The sequence below is a fragment of the Aythya fuligula genome, chromosome 16, assembly GCF_009819795.1.
Source record: "Aythya fuligula isolate bAytFul2 chromosome 16, bAytFul2.pri, whole genome shotgun sequence".
In the NCBI taxonomy this organism is placed as follows: domain Eukaryota; kingdom Metazoa; phylum Chordata; class Aves; order Anseriformes; family Anatidae; genus Aythya; species Aythya fuligula.
In genome coordinates, this window is record NC_045574.1 from 688563 (window position 1) to 707471 (window position 18909).

At 36.4% G+C, this 18909-nt stretch overlaps 1 protein-coding gene across 1 annotated transcript in view; it reads right to left on the reverse strand.

The window, feature by feature from the left end:
• Positions 1-1623: 1623 nt before the first annotated feature.
• Positions 1624-18909, reverse strand: part of ARFGEF2 (ADP ribosylation factor guanine nucleotide exchange factor 2) — a 32970-nt gene continuing 15684 nt past the window's right edge. Inside the window, exons 16-39 of the mRNA XM_032198120.1 lie at positions 18610-18815; positions 17658-17742; positions 17389-17560; positions 16169-16320; positions 15854-15982; positions 15317-15475; positions 14028-14175; positions 13215-13314; positions 12140-12180; positions 11888-12057; positions 11073-11224; positions 10790-10962; positions 9349-9509; positions 8830-8960; positions 8611-8740; positions 8011-8146; positions 7071-7209; positions 6927-6981; positions 6573-6687; positions 6164-6294; positions 5536-5704; positions 4996-5134; positions 4434-4551; positions 1624-3623 (exon numbers count right to left, since the gene is read on the reverse strand). Of these exons, the coding sequence (XP_032054011.1) occupies positions 3447-3623; positions 4434-4551; positions 4996-5134; positions 5536-5704; positions 6164-6294; positions 6573-6687; positions 6927-6981; positions 7071-7209; positions 8011-8146; positions 8611-8740; positions 8830-8960; positions 9349-9509; positions 10790-10962; positions 11073-11224; positions 11888-12057; positions 12140-12180; positions 13215-13314; positions 14028-14175; positions 15317-15475; positions 15854-15982; positions 16169-16320; positions 17389-17560; positions 17658-17742; positions 18610-18815 (3288 nt within the window). The 3' untranslated portion in view covers positions 1624-3446. The remainder of the gene's footprint in view (positions 3624-4433; positions 4552-4995; positions 5135-5535; positions 5705-6163; positions 6295-6572; positions 6688-6926; positions 6982-7070; positions 7210-8010; positions 8147-8610; positions 8741-8829; positions 8961-9348; positions 9510-10789; positions 10963-11072; positions 11225-11887; positions 12058-12139; positions 12181-13214; positions 13315-14027; positions 14176-15316; positions 15476-15853; positions 15983-16168; positions 16321-17388; positions 17561-17657; positions 17743-18609; positions 18816-18909) is intronic.

The following is an 18909-nucleotide window of genomic DNA, read 5'->3' on the forward strand; positions in this document are numbered from 1 at the left end:
TGAATAAGGGCCCGAGGGACCGTTAGCCATTACCCCGCTGAGCAGAGGCACCCCCATCCCAATACAGTCCAAAAACCGCACAGAAGACACGCATCACTTCTTAAAACTTTATTGATTTACCACTTCATTAAAGCATGGAATATTATAACAGTACTATACAGCATATTTTCATGTAGAAAACTTTACATAGTTTTTTCATATCTTATAATTTCCCTATTCTCTCAAAAATGTATACATCCGTCAGGCAAAGTACTGCTCTTTAAATTATTGGTAGTAAATGCACTTAATACGGAGGTCCTCGAAAACATAGGCATTTTAAATAGGTGAAAACATACATTTAACACAGAAATAACAGTAAAGGTGCTGAATAAACAATTTACATACTAAAGGGAGCCGCACTTTTGACAGGAAAAGCTCAGTTTTAAAAGGTTTTGTATTTAATCCTTCAATAGTAAGACAGCTAAAAGTTGGGGGCTGGTTGCTTGCATTAGTGAAAGCTGTTCTGGACTGTTCTGGTTACAGCTCAGAAAGAGACATGAAACATGGATAATAAACCTCTTAAAACAACTTCCTTGTAAGATGGTAGAATCAACATGGAAGGGAGGTTTTAGGATTCTCATTACCATCCCTCCCCTCCTTATCTGTTTCCTACAAGGTTCAAAAATAAGTAGCAATAAATATCATGCAGTCTCCATATTAATACCGTTACAGGTAAAATCACCTTATAGTTTAATTTGTTGCATAACACTACTTCAGACATCTAACCTTATTTTTATTACTCCATGTATTGCACAGATGTTGATCTCTACCAGGCCGTGCTGACACAGAACCCTGCTCTCGTTCATAGTTCCACCGCAGCCTGGAAAACTACTACAGGCAGATAAAGTCTTTAACGTCAGCAGAGTCAGGACAAGATCAGAACCAGCAGTGATTACTGCAGGAGTTTTGGCTCAGCATTTTTAGCTTCACAGAGATGTCTGTGGGTTATGATCTTTCTGACTGTATAGAGGAAAATAAAAAGCTGATGCAAATACAATTGTTTTGGGTATTATACTTTGCAAACCACTCTTATTGCTTTAACAGCTACAGTCAACTCAGAAAACTGAGACAGGATTAAGGCTGTGTCTATCCCCCTGCATTCCAGTCCCCCCTTCTCCTTCATGCACTGCAGTAAGTCTAGAATGTTTCTAATGTCACGTGCCTAATTTCAGCAGTTTATAAATGGTATAAATACAATAAAAGCTCTAGTAAAAGTAAGAGTCTCTCAGAACTAAGGCTGAAGGAAAGGAATGATTAAAGGCCCTAACTCTATATGTAGAGATAGTACAAATGTTGCATGTTAAAGAAAGCCCATGATGCAGTTATAACTTCAGATTTGAAAATTATGAGACCTGTTTCAAGACAGGAGTTGTAAGGCTTTCAGAACCATAAAATAAAGAAAAATTACACAACTCTTTACAGTTTTTGTTTTGATAGGAGATAAGGGTATACATTCAATGAGGCAGTGACATTCAAAAAATCTGAAAAATATATATATTAAGGACTATCTAGGGCAGGAAGAAAAAAGAATGGCCTGTTCTTACATATTTAAATATAATTAAAATAAATACTTTTTTTTTTTTTTTTTTTAACTGTAATTAAGTGACATTACCAGGGAACAAGCAACTATACTAAATGCAACACAAAAGGACATCTGAAATGCAGCAAGTTAAATATTAGCATTGCTTATTTTTCAGTCTTTTCCTATGGTAAAATGCAGCCCTGTATTTCCTCCTACAAAACATTAGTGTATAGATTTATCTACAGGATGTTTAAAAGTTAGAGAGCTGCAATCATGGTTTACTTTTCTTTGGTTAAAAATAAAATCACGAAAGCCTTACTGGTATTATTGCCTGCAAAACAATTGACAAACAGTGCTTACACAGAACAAGCCAATTTACTGAAAAACGCTGTAAAAATCCTTTGGCAATAGCTCAAAAGAAAAAAAATGTTATATTCCAATGCTACATCAACTATGGCTGCCCTACCAGGAAACTCAACTTATAATGCAAAATAATAGTTTCAACACAATACCATTATTTCATCGTTGTCGTTAAATACTCTTATATTTGAGGTTTGCTGATATGAGTAGCACAGTGATTAGTATAACACTTTTGTTTACGTGTACTTTAGGAAGTGGAACTTCTCCATACTTATCCATTTCAGAAAGTCCAAACCTTGAAATTAAAATTAGTTCAAAGGACAAAATTCAGTCCTGCAGTACTGCACTTCCAAATCGTTGTTACATCACAGAAACCTTATGCATTTTGAGGAAAGGAACATCTCCAGGGTAAGCAAAGCTGTAGTGTTAAGTCACATTTGGTTCATTTATACTTGAAAAGCAGAGAAATGTGTTGGTTACTGTTATACTACATGAATGATCTTAAGTTTAATTTTGCTAGAGCTGTCATGGGAATTCAATTTTCACATCACAATAGGAACTAACAGCTGAAAACAAAAGTGATTTGCAGAAAGACAAATCAGAAGTTGCAAATCTGCAGTAAAAAGACAGAACTGGATAGGTAGTAACGATAAGACTTATTGCTAAACAGACATAATTGCTACTAAATACATTATGGTCAAGGGTAAATACATTTTTTTGAACCCTGCTTTGAACCCTGTTTTTAATATTACTGTAGATGCTTTCAGTCCATGATTTGGCAATGTATGAAAGTCAATGGAAGGTTTAGAAGTTTTTTCTTAATATCTTTTACTCAGAACTAACAAGCTAAATGGGGTAGATACTACTGCGTACTCCTGATGTAAAACCTTCCATAACAATAAAAATGAATCTTGGTAGGTGAAGTACTGAGAATAAAAAAATAGTTTTAAAGTGACTTACTAAACAACAGGAAAACCGCTTCCTCAAATATCCTACGGGCTGTTCACTTCAAAAAATATGACACACTGCTTGGTCTAGCCATGTGCACACAAAGAAAAACCCAGAATGATCTTGGGTGGTCATTAGCCACTGCAGTATAGTTTATTATGAACACGTGCTAACATCACAAGGCTATACAACTATATTCATTATTTCCAAGGGGCATAATTTCCATCAAAGAATCCAGATGATTTATAAGATTTAGTTGGGCTGCAAGACTGAGCAATCGATAAAAGACCAGAAGAGACAGACTTGATCGTAAGGATGACGAGCATCGAAACAGACTTTACATCCACTGTATTAACTTTGTAAGCAACGATTTAAATAAAAACTGCTGATAGTCTCATAGGATGGACAGGGTTTATTTTCCCCACCCACCCCCCCAAGCCCTCCCCAAATGCCATTGCGGTAAGGGTAACTTGCTGCTCTGTTGATAGGCCAGGGTTCCGTTTTTTCCCCGCTCACTTCAATCCATCTCTGGAACACAGCTTTATGTACAAGCAGAAGTAACCAACTCTACTTAAAGCTACCACAAAGGTAAGTTCGTCCCAATTGTCCGTATTTGCTCCTCTGTTATGCAGATTTTGAACACAACACCTACACGCAGGAAGAACTTCCGTAGCACAGCTCGAAGCTCAGGAATCAGGTCAAATTGCATGATTTCACACAAGTATGGATAATAGGTTGAAGCATGTGCCCTGAACTATCAGAGAACATATGAAAAGAGAAAGTTATTCTCTATTCCTGTAGGAAAGTGCAGAGATTTTCTCATAACACCATAGCAATATGGACATCACTGAATTGCTGCTAAATGGTGAAAAATCAAATCACCACTACCACCAGTTTCTTCAAATATTGATAAATTGCAATAAAACATTCAAGACTATACAGGAGTGAACTGGAATTACAAAATTAACAATACAGGGAAGAAAAGGAAAAAAAAAAACAAAAACCACACTGAGAACAAAGAGCACACTTTTAAACTTTCCAAAACAGTTGGAAAAAATAACTTTTGGATTACTTCTGGAGAAAAATACAAAACACCCACAGATTTAAGCATAAGTTTTTCTGCATGTGATAGCCCAGGAAATAGTTGCATTCACCTTTTCTTCAAAAAGGCTGAGATACAAAGACTGTTTTGCACCACTACTGTCAAGAAACTAGATTTTCAGTTTTACAATGATGAAGTTTACTTCTGTGATTCTATGCAGCTATAATACAGCCTAAGCACATCCTTTACTGCACACTCATAGTGCTTTTGTGTGAAAGTTCTGCAGTAACTGTATCAAGGTTTCTATACAACTCAATTTCATGGATGAAGTCCAATTCTCACTATGTGGAATGCTTGCTAAAAGATGGAATTGTAATGATTACTGTATTTCAAAGAGTGCACACTACATGCATCAGCAAAACAGCCATCTTGTGATATGTACAACAATACCGACTGACTTCTATGAAAGCAAAGATGAAAACACCTGAACGCAAACAAAGATGGCATCCAGCCTGTTCTTACCTTTTCGTCACTGATTTTTAGTGTTTTTGTTAAAAGCAACAGCAGGAGATTGGTCCAAGCTTCTCTGTGGCTTTCTGAGTTCACGGTAATAAAATATGCCAGGGCTTCAGTGCATACACTAAAGAGATGTCACAGTTCAAACAGGCCATAAAAAAAAAACTACACAAGAAGCATTTCTAACATGCACTGTTTGTCCTCTCATGGTGTATTTTGTTTTCACGTAAGATGAAACATATGTTCTGTTTAGATTATTTTATCACATTATACCTCTGAATCTTGATTTGTGCTCTGATGTGAACAGTATTCCTTCACTACCTTTTTTTTTTTTTTTTTTTTAAAAAGAGAAGTCAGTCAAGCAGGAAGGTGTTTCATTTATTTCAAATTGTTTCCTTTTTCCTACATTTGCTTTTAATAATGAGCAGCCCTTTATATGTTTATATATCTTCGTATGCTTTGCATGCTCTGCTCAGCAATTTAAAAATGGAACATCCTTGTATCCAAGGATACACCATGCATATTTCACTGAAAACAAAACACACCTGAACCAACTTGATATTCTTACCTAAGCAGTCGTCTTTGTATAGCATCCCAGGAATCTCGGTGGTTTTCATCCACATACATTCGGAAGAGTATTCTCAAGCAACAAGCCAAGCTGCTCGTCTCTTGTTTTAAGAGATTGGGTTTTGATTTACCCTTGAACCCTAGAAATCACACATAGGAAGAGGAGAACATTCACAGTTGTAGTTATCAATCAAAACGTAAAGTTTATCAAGTACATCTCCATTAATGAACAGCAGCAGGCATCTTTTTTTTTTTTCCAGCCAGTATTTCTTCCTCCTTGATTTTGACTGACACCTAACATATTTTTATAAATATATTTAAATGCAGCAGTAACAACTGTACAGTGCTGCTGCAATCAAAAAATAAGTAATTTAGAAGACAGAATTAACCTGAAGTCATCAGAAAAAAGACAAGGAATAAAAGCATGTAGTATCAGATAAAACGTAGAGATTATTGCAGTAGCATACTTTATGCACCTTGATAGTTAAAAGCCCTAAGAGAGCTCAGTATATTTTTTAACCAAACTAAACAAAAGCCTCACCTGCTCTCCACAACACAGTTCGTTGTTCATAATTTGAATTAAAGGATTTTGAAAATGAATGAGACTCTTGCAAACAATCTAGTAACTTGAAGAGGTGATGTGAAGACATGTATTTATACATTCCTTGGTCCTCTGTGTCAATGTGGATATCTGCATCCAATGCATCTCGCTAAACCAAAGAGATCAAGACAGAAAGAACAAGAAAGAACACTGTCAGTAATATGTGAAGCATCAAAGTGTCTTAAGACTCTTAGTCTCTTGTATAAAAGGAGTATACCATACACCACTAACTTGAAATTCCATTTTTAGGTACAAGTGAAGTATTAATACAATACGCTACAGCAAAATGTCCTGTTAAAGCTGTGGGCTTTTTTGTTGGAATATTTCAAACAGAAGTTACAGTACATGTATATCTAGGTTATTGGTAAGAAAAACTAACAATCTGATTGTCAGACTGCCAGGGAACACTGGAGATGGTCAAAAATCACTGTGTAAGAGTAATGACATATATTCAAGGCAGTACGTAGAGCTAGAAATACAAAGACTACATGCTGTATTTTGTAAACACTTTGAAGCATTCAGTAATGTACTTCACTGCTCAACAGGTTATTTACATATCTGATGGTACCTGAGCTGCAGCCATGTGCTCAGCATCTTCCTTCTTACTCGTTGCTGGATAAAACACTATATTATCAATTGTCTGTATCAATTCCAGCTGTACCACACACTTTATAAGGAGGCCAGCAAACAGTTTTTGGTCTAACGAAACAAAAAAAAACACAGAAGTCTCAGAAGCAACTTATGACAGCCTACATACAACAGATTAGTGAAACATATTACCATTATCATTTTCATATTTAATGATGCTGTGAATTACCTTATAAAAATACAATTTGCCTAAAAGGAATAAATGCAAGTTTTAAAGAAAGTTTTTCAAGTTCACTATCAAGTACCCTAAAGCTTTCTCTAAAAGACTACAGAAAGAGACTTAGAGTGGCTATAAAAGTTCATGTAGTCAACTTGCATGTTTTCCTTACTTGTATAAGGACCACCTTTCCAGCTTTCATCCATTGGATTTGAAAATTGACTATGTCCTCTTTCTGAAGCATTTTTATCCACACTGCTTAAAGATTGGCGATCTAGGTCCAAATCCTAGAATAAAATTTAGAGCAACTTTTACAACCCAAAATGCTAACTACCAACCAGCTGTGCAAATCTTAGATTCAAAATATTCCCCGCATTAACTCTTTTTATCTTATTTGTCATTACTGTCAAATACAAGTTAATGTCAATTCCAGTATTTGTTGTCAACAAATACAATGCAATATTTCAAAAGCTAACTTAACATACAACCTTTCAAGTTTCTTTTATTGCACTGGATTAACTCTTACCAGATGTTTTTCGGCAGAATCTTCCTCCATTCCTACAGGCCTCCAAGTAAGCAAGCTTCATAACAGAGGGAGGGGAAAAAATAAAGTAAATATTGTTGCTCTGAAATCAGGTATTAGTATAACAACTACACTCTATGAACTTACATATGAGGAATGGTAGTTTTGAAGATTTCTAGCATACAATTGCATGTCTGGCCCCAGACTTCCGGGCTGAATTTCTGTCCATTTAGTATCACCAGGTTTTCTAGGCAGTTTGTACCTGATCGAGCCAACTGCTCATTATCTGTGAAAGACATGTTCCATATTTATCAACTTTTACAATATCAGTGTAAAATTAAGCACTCTACTATTGCTCCATCAACATTTTTTTTCCCAATGTTGTGAAAGGCATGTACTTCAGCTCAAACTACTACATAAATCTACTACGTAACTACATGAACTACATGACAGTAAATTCAAGCTCAGGACTCTACAGAACATAAAAATAGTGTTTGAAAATAGACTTGATGAGACTGAAATCCAAACAGAAAAGACAAAGGACAAGAAAGAAGCAGAAAGGGAGTGTACACTGGGATGAAGGAAGGAAAGCATGAATTTGAAAGTTATGATTTCCTCCAAGCTAGTCCCCCCATTCCATACTAGAAATATGCAAGATTTCAGGTGTAAGAGTCTGGTCCCAAATGAAAAAAATATTTAGAAAGACATATCTACAAACACTAGATGGTTGAAATGGAGAGAAAGAGGGGAAAAGCAGATAAAAAATCAGAATGCATACACACACACACATATATATGTAAATGAGATATTTATTCCACACAGCCAAATGAAGAAAAGCTGTTGGCAAAAGATTAAAGAGCTGTACTAAAATCTTTTGCTTGGTCCCAGTAGCACCATAAACACATTCATAGAAAAGCTGCCTACCTGATTAGATAGAACAACCCTGGAATATTTAAGATACTGTACACACCTATTAAATCACACATTGCCCTAAAGGTAGTTTTTATTCTTCCAAAATTCAGCTTACTTCCCCCTTCTTAAGTAATAAGCATTTCAAAAATGTATTAATCAAAATTAAATAAGCTACCTTGTTTTACACACCAGTGTAACTGTGCAAGTATGTCAGGAAGAAGGATCTCATTTAAAGCTTCGTAGAATTGCGTAAAGACATCACAGATTGCATAAAGTGCGTGGTTGCATGTAGTGGTCATCCATTCAGATTTCTGTGACAAAAAATTAGAAGCCTTTACTTGTATGTAGGTTCTGCTGTCATGATAGCACTTGGCTTATGACTGGCTATTCAAAAAAGGAGGTAGTCTATGAGAAGAACTCAATTTAGATAAAACTGGAAGAGCCCCCAACACCTACTACTGATGATATCTTTTCAGAAGCATTTACTTGGCCATACGGTAACTATTCAGATGACTATGCAGTTTCACAGAGCGTGAATATTCTCCTTGAACATATTCAGTCAGGCAGAACAGACAGGTCACTGGATACTAGGAGAAGTTTTCCACATGGAAGCTATCTGCATTTGTCATGTTATAGATATCACTACAAATGGAGTTTGGGGCAGCGTGGGCTGGAAATATACTGACATGGCAAATGATACAAGCTGCAGCCTGGATCATTTGAGTTCTTAAGAAAAAAATACTCCAGAGTTTGCTTACTTATTTGCTTGTTTTACCTCTGTTTGTTGTTCAGGAAGTTTCATATTATCAAAAATCCGAAAAACAATTCTGAACAGATCTTGCCACCAGTGCTTTTCAAATGTATGCCCATAACTCTTCATTATTTCAAACATCACTGTTAAGCCTCTATAAACAAACAAGGATGATATTAAAATGTGTATCTGTGATCCCTTCACTAAATGAATACAAACCAAAAACCAGAAAAGCCTTATTACCTTGTTCGAACATCTAATTTGCAACGATTGATGATACAAGAAAGTTCAAATAAAATAGGGAACCATCCTCTGACCCATACTCTGTCCCCAGGAGCAACATTCATGTCATCACTTGTGTATTCTCTTAATACCTTAGAGATGAGCAGGAAAAAAATATTAAATAAAATCTCAAAAGTCTTCTCGAAAGTCTTTAATTATAACAGGTTTAGATACCATTCATGGCACACAGACAGAATTGAAAGTTTAGCTTAGTTTTTAGCTTAGTTTCTACTCTAACACTCAACTCCCATCAAATATAAGTCTGAGACATATCTATTTGTGAAGATAGCTGGAAAAAAAAAAAGAAAACAAATATTTCAAGCCAATCAGTTTTACTTAAATTCTGCTAGAGGCTTGAAAAACTGCAGAGATTTGTACATCAGGAAACAAGTTTAACAATGATAGGAAAAAAATAATACAAATAAGGCAAATTTATACAGAAGAGGACAGTGAACAAAAACACAGGGATTAAAAATATACCTGTGGTCTTTCTGAAACGTATTTTGCACAATATCGGATAAGTCTAATTGCTTCCATGCTCGTGTCCGGGAACGCAACATTACAGGCAAACTCAGAAAGACATTTTACTGCATCTTGGAATGAATCAATTGCTGCTGGAAAGTGCTGTTGAAAAATATTTGCTGTCAAGAACAAACAAAAAGCTTATTAAAACTTACTGGTATTGAAATACAGATATGAACTGGTATTGATTTACTGAAGCCAGGCATGGCATACCAGTACTAAACATACAAACATGGAAGGAATAGATCTTCTGGATTAGGTAGTTTCATGTCTTCCCTTGTGCTCTTCCGCATCCTGTCCTTCCAGCCCCAGCATCACATGTTCTCAGGCTGGGCAATTTCTAATTTATATTCTAAAATTCTTTCATATTTTCTCATCTGGTTCCATTCCCATTCACAGCATATACCACCCAACAATATCTTAAAATATCTTAAAAAATAATAGGAGTTAAAAAAAAAAAAAAAAAAAAAAGAGTAAGGCTTGATGTTAGCTTCCCTGCTGTATATGAAGTTACATAAATTTATCTAAGCCACCCAAGCCTGAAGTTATTCAGATTCTGTATCAATAAAGGAAAAAGCATTTGATTTCATGCTTAATGGACAGACTTTAGAAAACAAATCCAATGCATGCAAGCTTTTGAACAGCCTACAATTCCCAAGATCTACGTATTTCAATTCGGACTCAATCTTTGTAGGTACCTTCCAACTGAACTATTCTAATTCTAGTTCAAGTTGACAAAAGAAATTTTGCTACTTGTTGCATTTATTAATGCCGTCTATCACTATTCTCCTCCCATGCTTATTAAATATTCCAATATTTAATGGGAGTAGGGCAGTTTCAGGACACTTAAAGCTCCCATCAATACACTGAAATTCCACTTCAAGAATATTCAAGTCAGTTGTCTTTCTTTGAAAGTGGCAGCAGTATATTGTTCAAATATAGTTTTAGAGCAGGTAGCCTGAAATAAACTCTACAAGTAATCACCTATCAGTGTCACAAGAATCGTGATCCCCACCATATAAAACTGGAACAGCATGGAAGTTTGTGCGATCTGTTAACACAGTTTTCCTAATCAAAATTAATTTATTGCAACAGAGACGGGCAACCTAGGAACTTACTGAATTTATTCCTGATTTAAAGAGTTTTGTAGCAAGGAATTATTTTTTTCATATCCACAAGAAAAAAATCCTATCCCATTCCTATCTATTTTTTCCTGTCCATAAAAATCAGTAGACTTAACAGACCTAGCTGCAGAGTTTTAAGAGTTTACTTACAAGACATTGAATTTATTTACTAGGGAATACAAAGCTCATATGCAGATGGGCCTTTTAAACCAGAGTCACAGCAGCTAAGCTAATTGGTGTAGTTGCATCTGTTAGTTGCATCTGTTACTACTTACTAACTATATGTGCTGTAGTTTGAAAGGCCAGCTCCACAATATTCCCATCATGGTCTGATGCTGCTTGGTGAAAGACTGCAAAGATATTTTTCCAGCCCGAGCGAATATTGCCAGCTTGAGAGTTCACCATCTGAGCAATACAGCGTATTACCATGTCCCGAATAGTTGGAGATCTTAAAAAGATGGAAACCAACACTATGTCAACTACCATTTCCACATACAAGACAATTCAACCCACACAAAGTAGAAATAAAGCAGGCTAACAAATACCACTCCCTCACACCTGTTTTTCTTCATAATATGCTCAAAAGGCCTTAAGAAGTCTTTCTGGAAACGGAAGTTGGCTAACTCTCCCTTCTCAAGAAACTTCATGGACAGCTGCCTTAATGAGTCTACTGCAAAGATGGCAACATCTTCATTAGGGTTACATCCAACCTAGAAGAAATACAAATTTTCAAGCACTTATATAAGTAATACATTAGCCAGTAATTTTTATATCATTTAAGTTTCATGGTCAGTCCGTGAAAATTTCAAGCATGTTCTAGTTTTTAGATATTTAGAAAATAGGGAGCTGTCTCAGTCATTGGAGACATCTAAGCAGCTCCTTGGATTTTGTATACAACAGTAGCATAAGAAAAAAACAGCTAGACATTCGAAAAACAAACCACAGAAAATCAGTTAGAAAAACACATGGTCCAACTTCCTAAGGAAAATAACTTTGTTGTTTCAGGATTATCCGTACATACTTTAGACAAAAACTAACTTGGAATTTGATCAGGAGGATAAGAAAGGCATATATGAAGAAGTATAAACATAAAATCGTATAATAAAGTGATTAAACATCATTCTCAAATATTTTCATGCCTGTTTATACCCTTTAAATGTTGACGTCTTTTTCACTTTTTGTGCTAGAATCTGGTTGTCTAATTAAACATTGTTAGCATTACTCCAAATCAACTGCTAAGAAGTTTGCGCCTTCAATGTATTTTTTTATTTTTACATCACAACCTATACCACTCAAGAACATTAGAAGAAAAAGCTGATTAAACAAGTCCTGCCACGTTCATACATGTTCTTTAACCTGACTTTTAAAAATACCTTGTTGAAGTGATCTCCAATCACTTGCCAAATCCTTGACCACTGCAACCTAATGCGATTCATGTTGTAATAGGATATCTCCACTATCTTCTGCAGACTGAACATGCGTGGATGGTGTGGGGAAGCCAGCTCATCCATAGAAACAGCACACAGCCATCTGACAAAGTCAACTGAACATTAAAACACTACTGTAAATTCAGGATGTTACACTATAAAAATTCCTGTAACCCACCACACAGTCAGCATACATACCTATCGCATTTCCATCCAGTCTAGTCGATCCTGTAAATATCCTGTGGAAGAAATAAATGCGTTGCAGATTTAGCTGCACATCCACAAGTCAGTCACATCTCAGTGCTGTAGACAATTGTCAGCATATGTCCTGGAGGTACGTCACAACCCTCAACACCATAACCTCTGCAACTGTTTTAATCTTTGGTAGCAGCTCATGTACCTTTCCTAAGTCTAAGCAGACCCTTCCCTGCTGCAAGTCAGTCTGCTATACTTCTTCCAGGAAGAAGCATTCCACAGCAGGAAACAGGTACTGAACAAAAATATGAGCCTGTACAAGTAGCACTGGAACTCTCATTTGGTTGATAACATGTTAAATAGCATTGAGGGAGTGAAGAGACATTAAGAGAACTTTGCTGCAAGACTCTGCTGGATGCCAGCCACCTGCTTGCTCTTTACATGGTTTGAGAGTACTCTGTGTTGTGGCTGTCAAAACAGCCACAGAACTATGGATCATTAAGTCCCTTCCTCCCCTTTAGCTCTTCACAGTCGAGAGAAGTTAAAATCACTGACTGTGATCCACATAAATCACCAGTAAGTGTAGAATACTCCCAAATCTGTGATGTAGTATATACACATCATGCTATAATAAATACTACAATCTTGAATATGTAATTGATTCCGCTTCCAACATACAGTTTATGATAGAAGCATCTCTTTATCCAACATTTTAGAGACGGATGAACAAGATAATGATTTGGACAAGAATACATTTATTAATAAATGAAAAGCTGCAGAAGAGCAACTAAAGAAATGCTGAAACACTGAGGTTCGCAAGACCAAAGAAAACAGCATGATTTTATAGAATACGAACATATCTTCATTTCAGATACCAGTCCACTTCGGGCTAAATCTGGCAGAAGAAATCCACATACACAGGATGCATGCAACACAAATTACACAGACAGTATCAGCCTCTTTCTCACTCTAGAAATAGGCTTCAAGAACAGAAGTCCCTGACAGTCTGCAAATAATGTGAGGATGGTCAGTAACTTCAAGCCATGTTTTCCCTAGAACAAGATCAGATTTTAAGTACCTGTCTACTGCTACCACTACACTCTGTGAACTGGTCTCTCCCACTGACTCTTGAATGCTTGCCATATGCCGTTTATCAGCTCCACTTCCAACAAGGTTACCTGCAATAACAGCCAAAAGAAATCAGTACTTAGCATTATGAAATCATGACCTTATAGTAACCTTAACTTTATACAAGTAAACAAAGATAAGCAACTACTGCATCCAATTACCTTGCAAATTTATATGGAGAACATGGTGCCTTTGCCTGATCTGTGTCAGATTATGACAAAATTAAAAAGCACTAAGAGGCACTTTTTTTTATGAGGGCATTGTGTCTTGGCCATCATGTTAATTAAGATGCAATGCTGTTAATAAGATTGGAACTGAGAAAACAGCAAGCCCAAAACACAGAGATAAGGAATTTCTTTGGAGAAAACAATTATCAGTCACTGTAATGTTCCTAAAGATAAACAATTTGTTTTTATTTTTAAACAGAGCATAAAAAGGAAGAACAGGTAACACTGGCACGAAAACAATTACTTCATTTGTATGGCAAAACAGCTTTGACAACATCACATTCTAACAACTAAATCTTGAGTTTTGTTTAATAGCTTAACACAACCGAAGTCATTAAAATAGGAATGTATTTGGTAATCATTAAAACATCTTTAAGTATAAATTGTTTTTTGTTTGTTGAAGTTCCATTAATCCTAATATAGTTTCCACTAGAAGCAAGTAAAAACATTTTGGTATCTTATAACATTCAACTTTCTCAGCCATAATACTTCACTTATTTATGCATCTTCATGAAGTCTAAGATTAATCATCTTACCTAATCCCAGGCCCATAAACTCTTCCCCTCCAGATGCATAGCCTTTAATGCTTCCTTCCCTTTCACGCCCAGCGCCAGATAAATACCGAGTTTTCACTCCAGTTCCTATAAGTTGCGCTAGTTCCAGCTGGCTAATACATTTCAAGATCTGAAAACAAAGACATTTAAACACTGTTTCTGAATATCATACATTTATTCCTAACACTCTCCAGATCGTCTAACCTTTAAAACAACTTGGGCAACTATAATAGTTCTGATGTAAGTGAAACATTACTAATACAACTGGAAATAAAGTTGCATAGAATGATTCATTCACTACCACCAGCTGCCATGAATCATTCCCATATTAGAAGAACAAATAAACAGTAACAAGAAATCTAACTTGGATCTCTATCAGAAGAGACCATTTTATTACTTCTGCAGCATCAACTTTCAAACCTATGAACAACTTCACCATTCCAGAAATGAAAAGATTGCATCATTGCAGCTCCCGCTACGCCATGATGTTCAGTGCACATAGTGAAAATGCCACAGCTGTGCCTTGCTATAGGCACAGAAGGGGCCTTTTCTTCTTTCCTTACACCTGCACTGAAACATCCCTTTAACTGGCACAAGCATTTGTAGGGGTGTACTTTAAACCGGGTCCAAGTGACTTGTCAGCTAGAGTCCCTTTTGGCTCCTATCACCATGCGGCCAAAGACTAGTGCCAGAGAAAATAACACAGCAGGAATGACCCTTTTAGCAGCATCACAGAAGATTTACATCTGATTGAAGAGTTTCTGGGAAACATGCTTTATGAAAATATATATGATCCTGATAGATTATCCTTGCCTGTCCCTCAATAAATTATTCTGGTCGCAATTCTTCACTCAATTGTGGTGTAGAAGTTCCCAACCACTGCACAGAGAAGTCTTGAGCTGTGAGCTGGAGCGTTTTTGTTTGTACGAAGAAGAAGGCAATAGTTTCTGTGCAGGATTCCCTGAAGTCAAATGCAGTTTCAGTATGGTTTTAATTCCATATCAAATGCACCTTCAAACATTACAATACTGTTCACACAGTGTGTAGAGAGCCTGCCAAAAAAAATAGTGTCCTCCACTCTCTCTTTTTTTTTTAGTAAACAAAATAATGCACTTGTACTGATATTTCAAGCAGAGTTCTGACACATCCTGGGAGGTAGATGCACTTACTACAGACTGAAAGTATTGAGCACATCAGAAGAGCAAAATCCTCCAAGTTCTTTTGGACAAAAGGACAGTGCAGTTGCATACTTAAGCTATTCAAGTTTTTACCTCATGCCAAGAGTTCCCGAGATAGTTGCCATCTGTGTGAGCAACTGTAATAAGTGTCTTAATGGTATCTATGTTCTTCTGTTTCATTTCTGTAATACTGGAACTGGCAGTCAACAAGGAAAACCGAGCGAGGGCCTGTACATAAGCATCTCGTTCAAGCTATGAGACAGAGAAACAGGTCATTGTAATCAAGTCTCTGAAGAGCTACAGAAGGATACTTCTCCAGCATGCCCAAGCAATTTTTTTCTACATAGTCAATGACTATATTAAAACACTTCTCAGCAGAATGAAAATAGGCAAGCTGGCAAATACTTTTACAGGACTTGGAAACAAAAGGAAAGCAGAATTTGAGAAAAGCTTTAACATTTAAAGATCTTCAACTGAAAAGAGATGATACTGTTTTATTTGACCACTTCAACAATGTATGTAAGCCTTATTTTCTCTGTGCAAATTATTTGCAATTCCTCGTTCCTCCACCTTCTTCCCAGAATCTACACTGCCTACATTAGCAACACCCATGCTCAGTCTCACACAAACCTGCATTCCAAAGATACAGGCTATTCGAATTGCACATCGTATTCCTTCCAAACAAAGAGATGCAACTTCTGTGTCATCACAGTTCTGCAAACCAACACTGTAAGCTGCCAACAACGGTGTCCATACAAGCTAAAGAAAGGAAGAAACAAAGTTCAGGAGTTTGCTAAGGTTTTAGCCCAAAACACTGCACAGCTTGAACCATGTATATCCAAAATAAAATCCACCTGTTAATTCTCTCACAGTCATTTCTCCACTTTTTTTTCCTTGCTTGAAACTCTTAGCAATGAAAATACACGGTAAATTTCACACACTTACTTTGAACATGGGCCTGACATGGTCCAGATGAGTGGCACTAGTAAAAGGAGCCTTTGCATGGCTTACTGCCTCCATGAGAGCTTTAGCAGTTTTAGCCATTTGTTCCATCTCCAAGTTGTACAACAGCCTCCGCTGCTTCTCATTAGCTACACCTAAGGGAAACACCACACAGATGATTTGGTTTGTTTTCGTAACAGCACAATCCACATCTTCTTACTGAGTATCACAAAAATTAAATTAAGGTGTTCCAAACAGAATCCAAATGCATCCTCCACAAGTGTTAGAATTCAGGAAGCTGTCACAGGTCACAAGCAAGGAGTTCTAGCACTAAAACCCACATACCAACTTAAGACTTTATTCTACACAATGCAACTAATTCAGCACTTTATTATATGCCATGTGTTGTGACCTAATCACTAGAAATCAGAGAGGCATACTCTATTAAGTCAAGCCACTCCACTTATAAAAATGGATGGAAAATCCTTCATTGCTTAGGCTGACATGCTCAGAACAAAACTGGCTATCACCAATTTGAAGAACAAATTACTAACTGTTTTTCTTTACCCTTACACTAAAGGTTGCAAGGTTGCAACTTCACTTTTCACGAAGATAAATTGTTCCTGTTCTGATCTAGGAAACTTGCAAGTGGCACAAAAACACCAGAAAAGCACTATGCTGAAGATTCAGAATTTGCTAAATAGAATTAAATGAATAGTCACTATCCTGAGGAAGCACAGAGTACAACCAGAGATAATGGTTTCTACAAATATACTACATGCATAAGTCTCTTTCAAACATTATCATAATGTGACATAACGAGACTGTGACATTTATCAGCCTTTGAACTACATGTATGCCATGCTACTGATAAGGAAACAAAAGCTTACCTGCTGTCTAACATTTTGCTAATTAGCAAATCAAGCGCTACCACCTTCAGTTATTTTACCACTTCCCTCACACTTCCATGAAAAAGACATTAGTTTCTAGTGCCTCTGCAATGGTGCTGGATGCACTCACACATCTGTTTCCATCATAGAAGTAGCTGCATTAATCAATAACTGAGACAGTTTCATTCCAGATATAGATATTAGCATTCTAAATTTAATTTATTTATTGCACAAAGTTTTTTCAAAAGGGCTCTGAACTCCACTACACCATCCTGAAAGTTAATGCAATAGTTCAGAATACTGTGGTCATTCCAGTTTCTAGTTCCTTCTTACTTGGTTTACTACTCTTGGTTGTAATTGCGTATTCTTTTGTCTCTTTCATAGCAATTTTCTTTCCTTCTATTTCTTCATAGATCGTGGATAAATACTCTACTGGAAGGTCTTTACTGTCATTGATTCCTCGATTCATTTTAATGTATTGTTCCTTTGTCATTTTATTCTTTACCTGTAAAAAAAAGAATCAAGGTATCAGATTTTGCATACCAAGTTCCAAGGAAATCTGAACTTTTACAAATCTGGTTTTGTTTCTTTTTATTTTCTACCTGTGGACTGTGCAAGTCTGTAGTCAGCATTATAATAGAGTATGCCAAAACATAGGCAGTGTCAGCACTAGCAAAAAGTGTTTGCCTATGAAAGGGGGAAAAACAAAACAGGTTATTAAGAGGCTTAATTCCTCTATCCATTATCTCTATTTCAACATGCAGGAAAAATACCCAGAAGCAATAGATATTTAAATAGATCACAGACTTAAGTTAGTCTTCAGAAATGCATAAAGCCCCAAATAATTTTGGTTTTTATTTGTATCTTAAAACCTAAAAGCAACACCTTTGCAAAGCTGGATACAAATGATGACGAGGGGAGTTTCAAAGGCACTCCCAAAATTTTATATTTTATCCTTCTTTGGGTGACCACACAAAAGCTAAGGAACAGCCTATTTTTCACTCCCAGGCTTTTATCACGAATTATACAAAACTGACCCAGTGATACATCAACAGGACTACAGAATGGGAACCAATTAAGCCTGTACACCTAGCGAAACATCACAGCTAATTTGTTTATTGCATTAGAAAAGAAAACACTGCATCCTTGATGTCAATTGCAAGCAAAAACATATAATATCTTAGCAGTTATTTAAGCCATGTAGTAGTTACTATTGCTCATTGCTGTTATTTACTCTTGACTAACCCACATTTGTCAAAAACCAGAACAGGTAACACACAGATAATTTAACATACTTAGGGCTTCCCTCTTCCAGTAATTCCTTCTAGCAAGTACTTGGAACCTAATGAAATGCCGCCATCCATACACTTTCTAAATGTTTTACCTAGCTGGTGAAGATATTCTGCACCAATATAAGTAACAAGAACTGCTCTCCCATGCAGACCTGTAGAAATACCTGACCCGGTAAGAGTAAGTGTTATACCTTATGGCTAAAGGCCATGAACAAAACAGACATTTTTCAGGTACTTATCCAATACAAACGTTTTGATTTACCGTTGGTTGCATTCAATATATCTAGCAGCAAACTTCTCCATTAATCTATCAATCTTCTGGGCTTCACCTGGCAGCCGGAAGCCTTCCAGAAATATACGTAGAGCAGAGACAAAGTCTTTCCCACAGAAATCAAGCTGGTCTACATAGGCATACATCACTTCCTTGTTAAACTTGTTACTTTCCCCAAGAAATTCTCCTACTTGAGTCTAAAAAACACAAGAGACAGTTATTACTGTGTAATCCAACTGCCAGCTTCGCAATAAAGTCTAAGTACAAGAGTTGCACACTAGTGAATTTTGT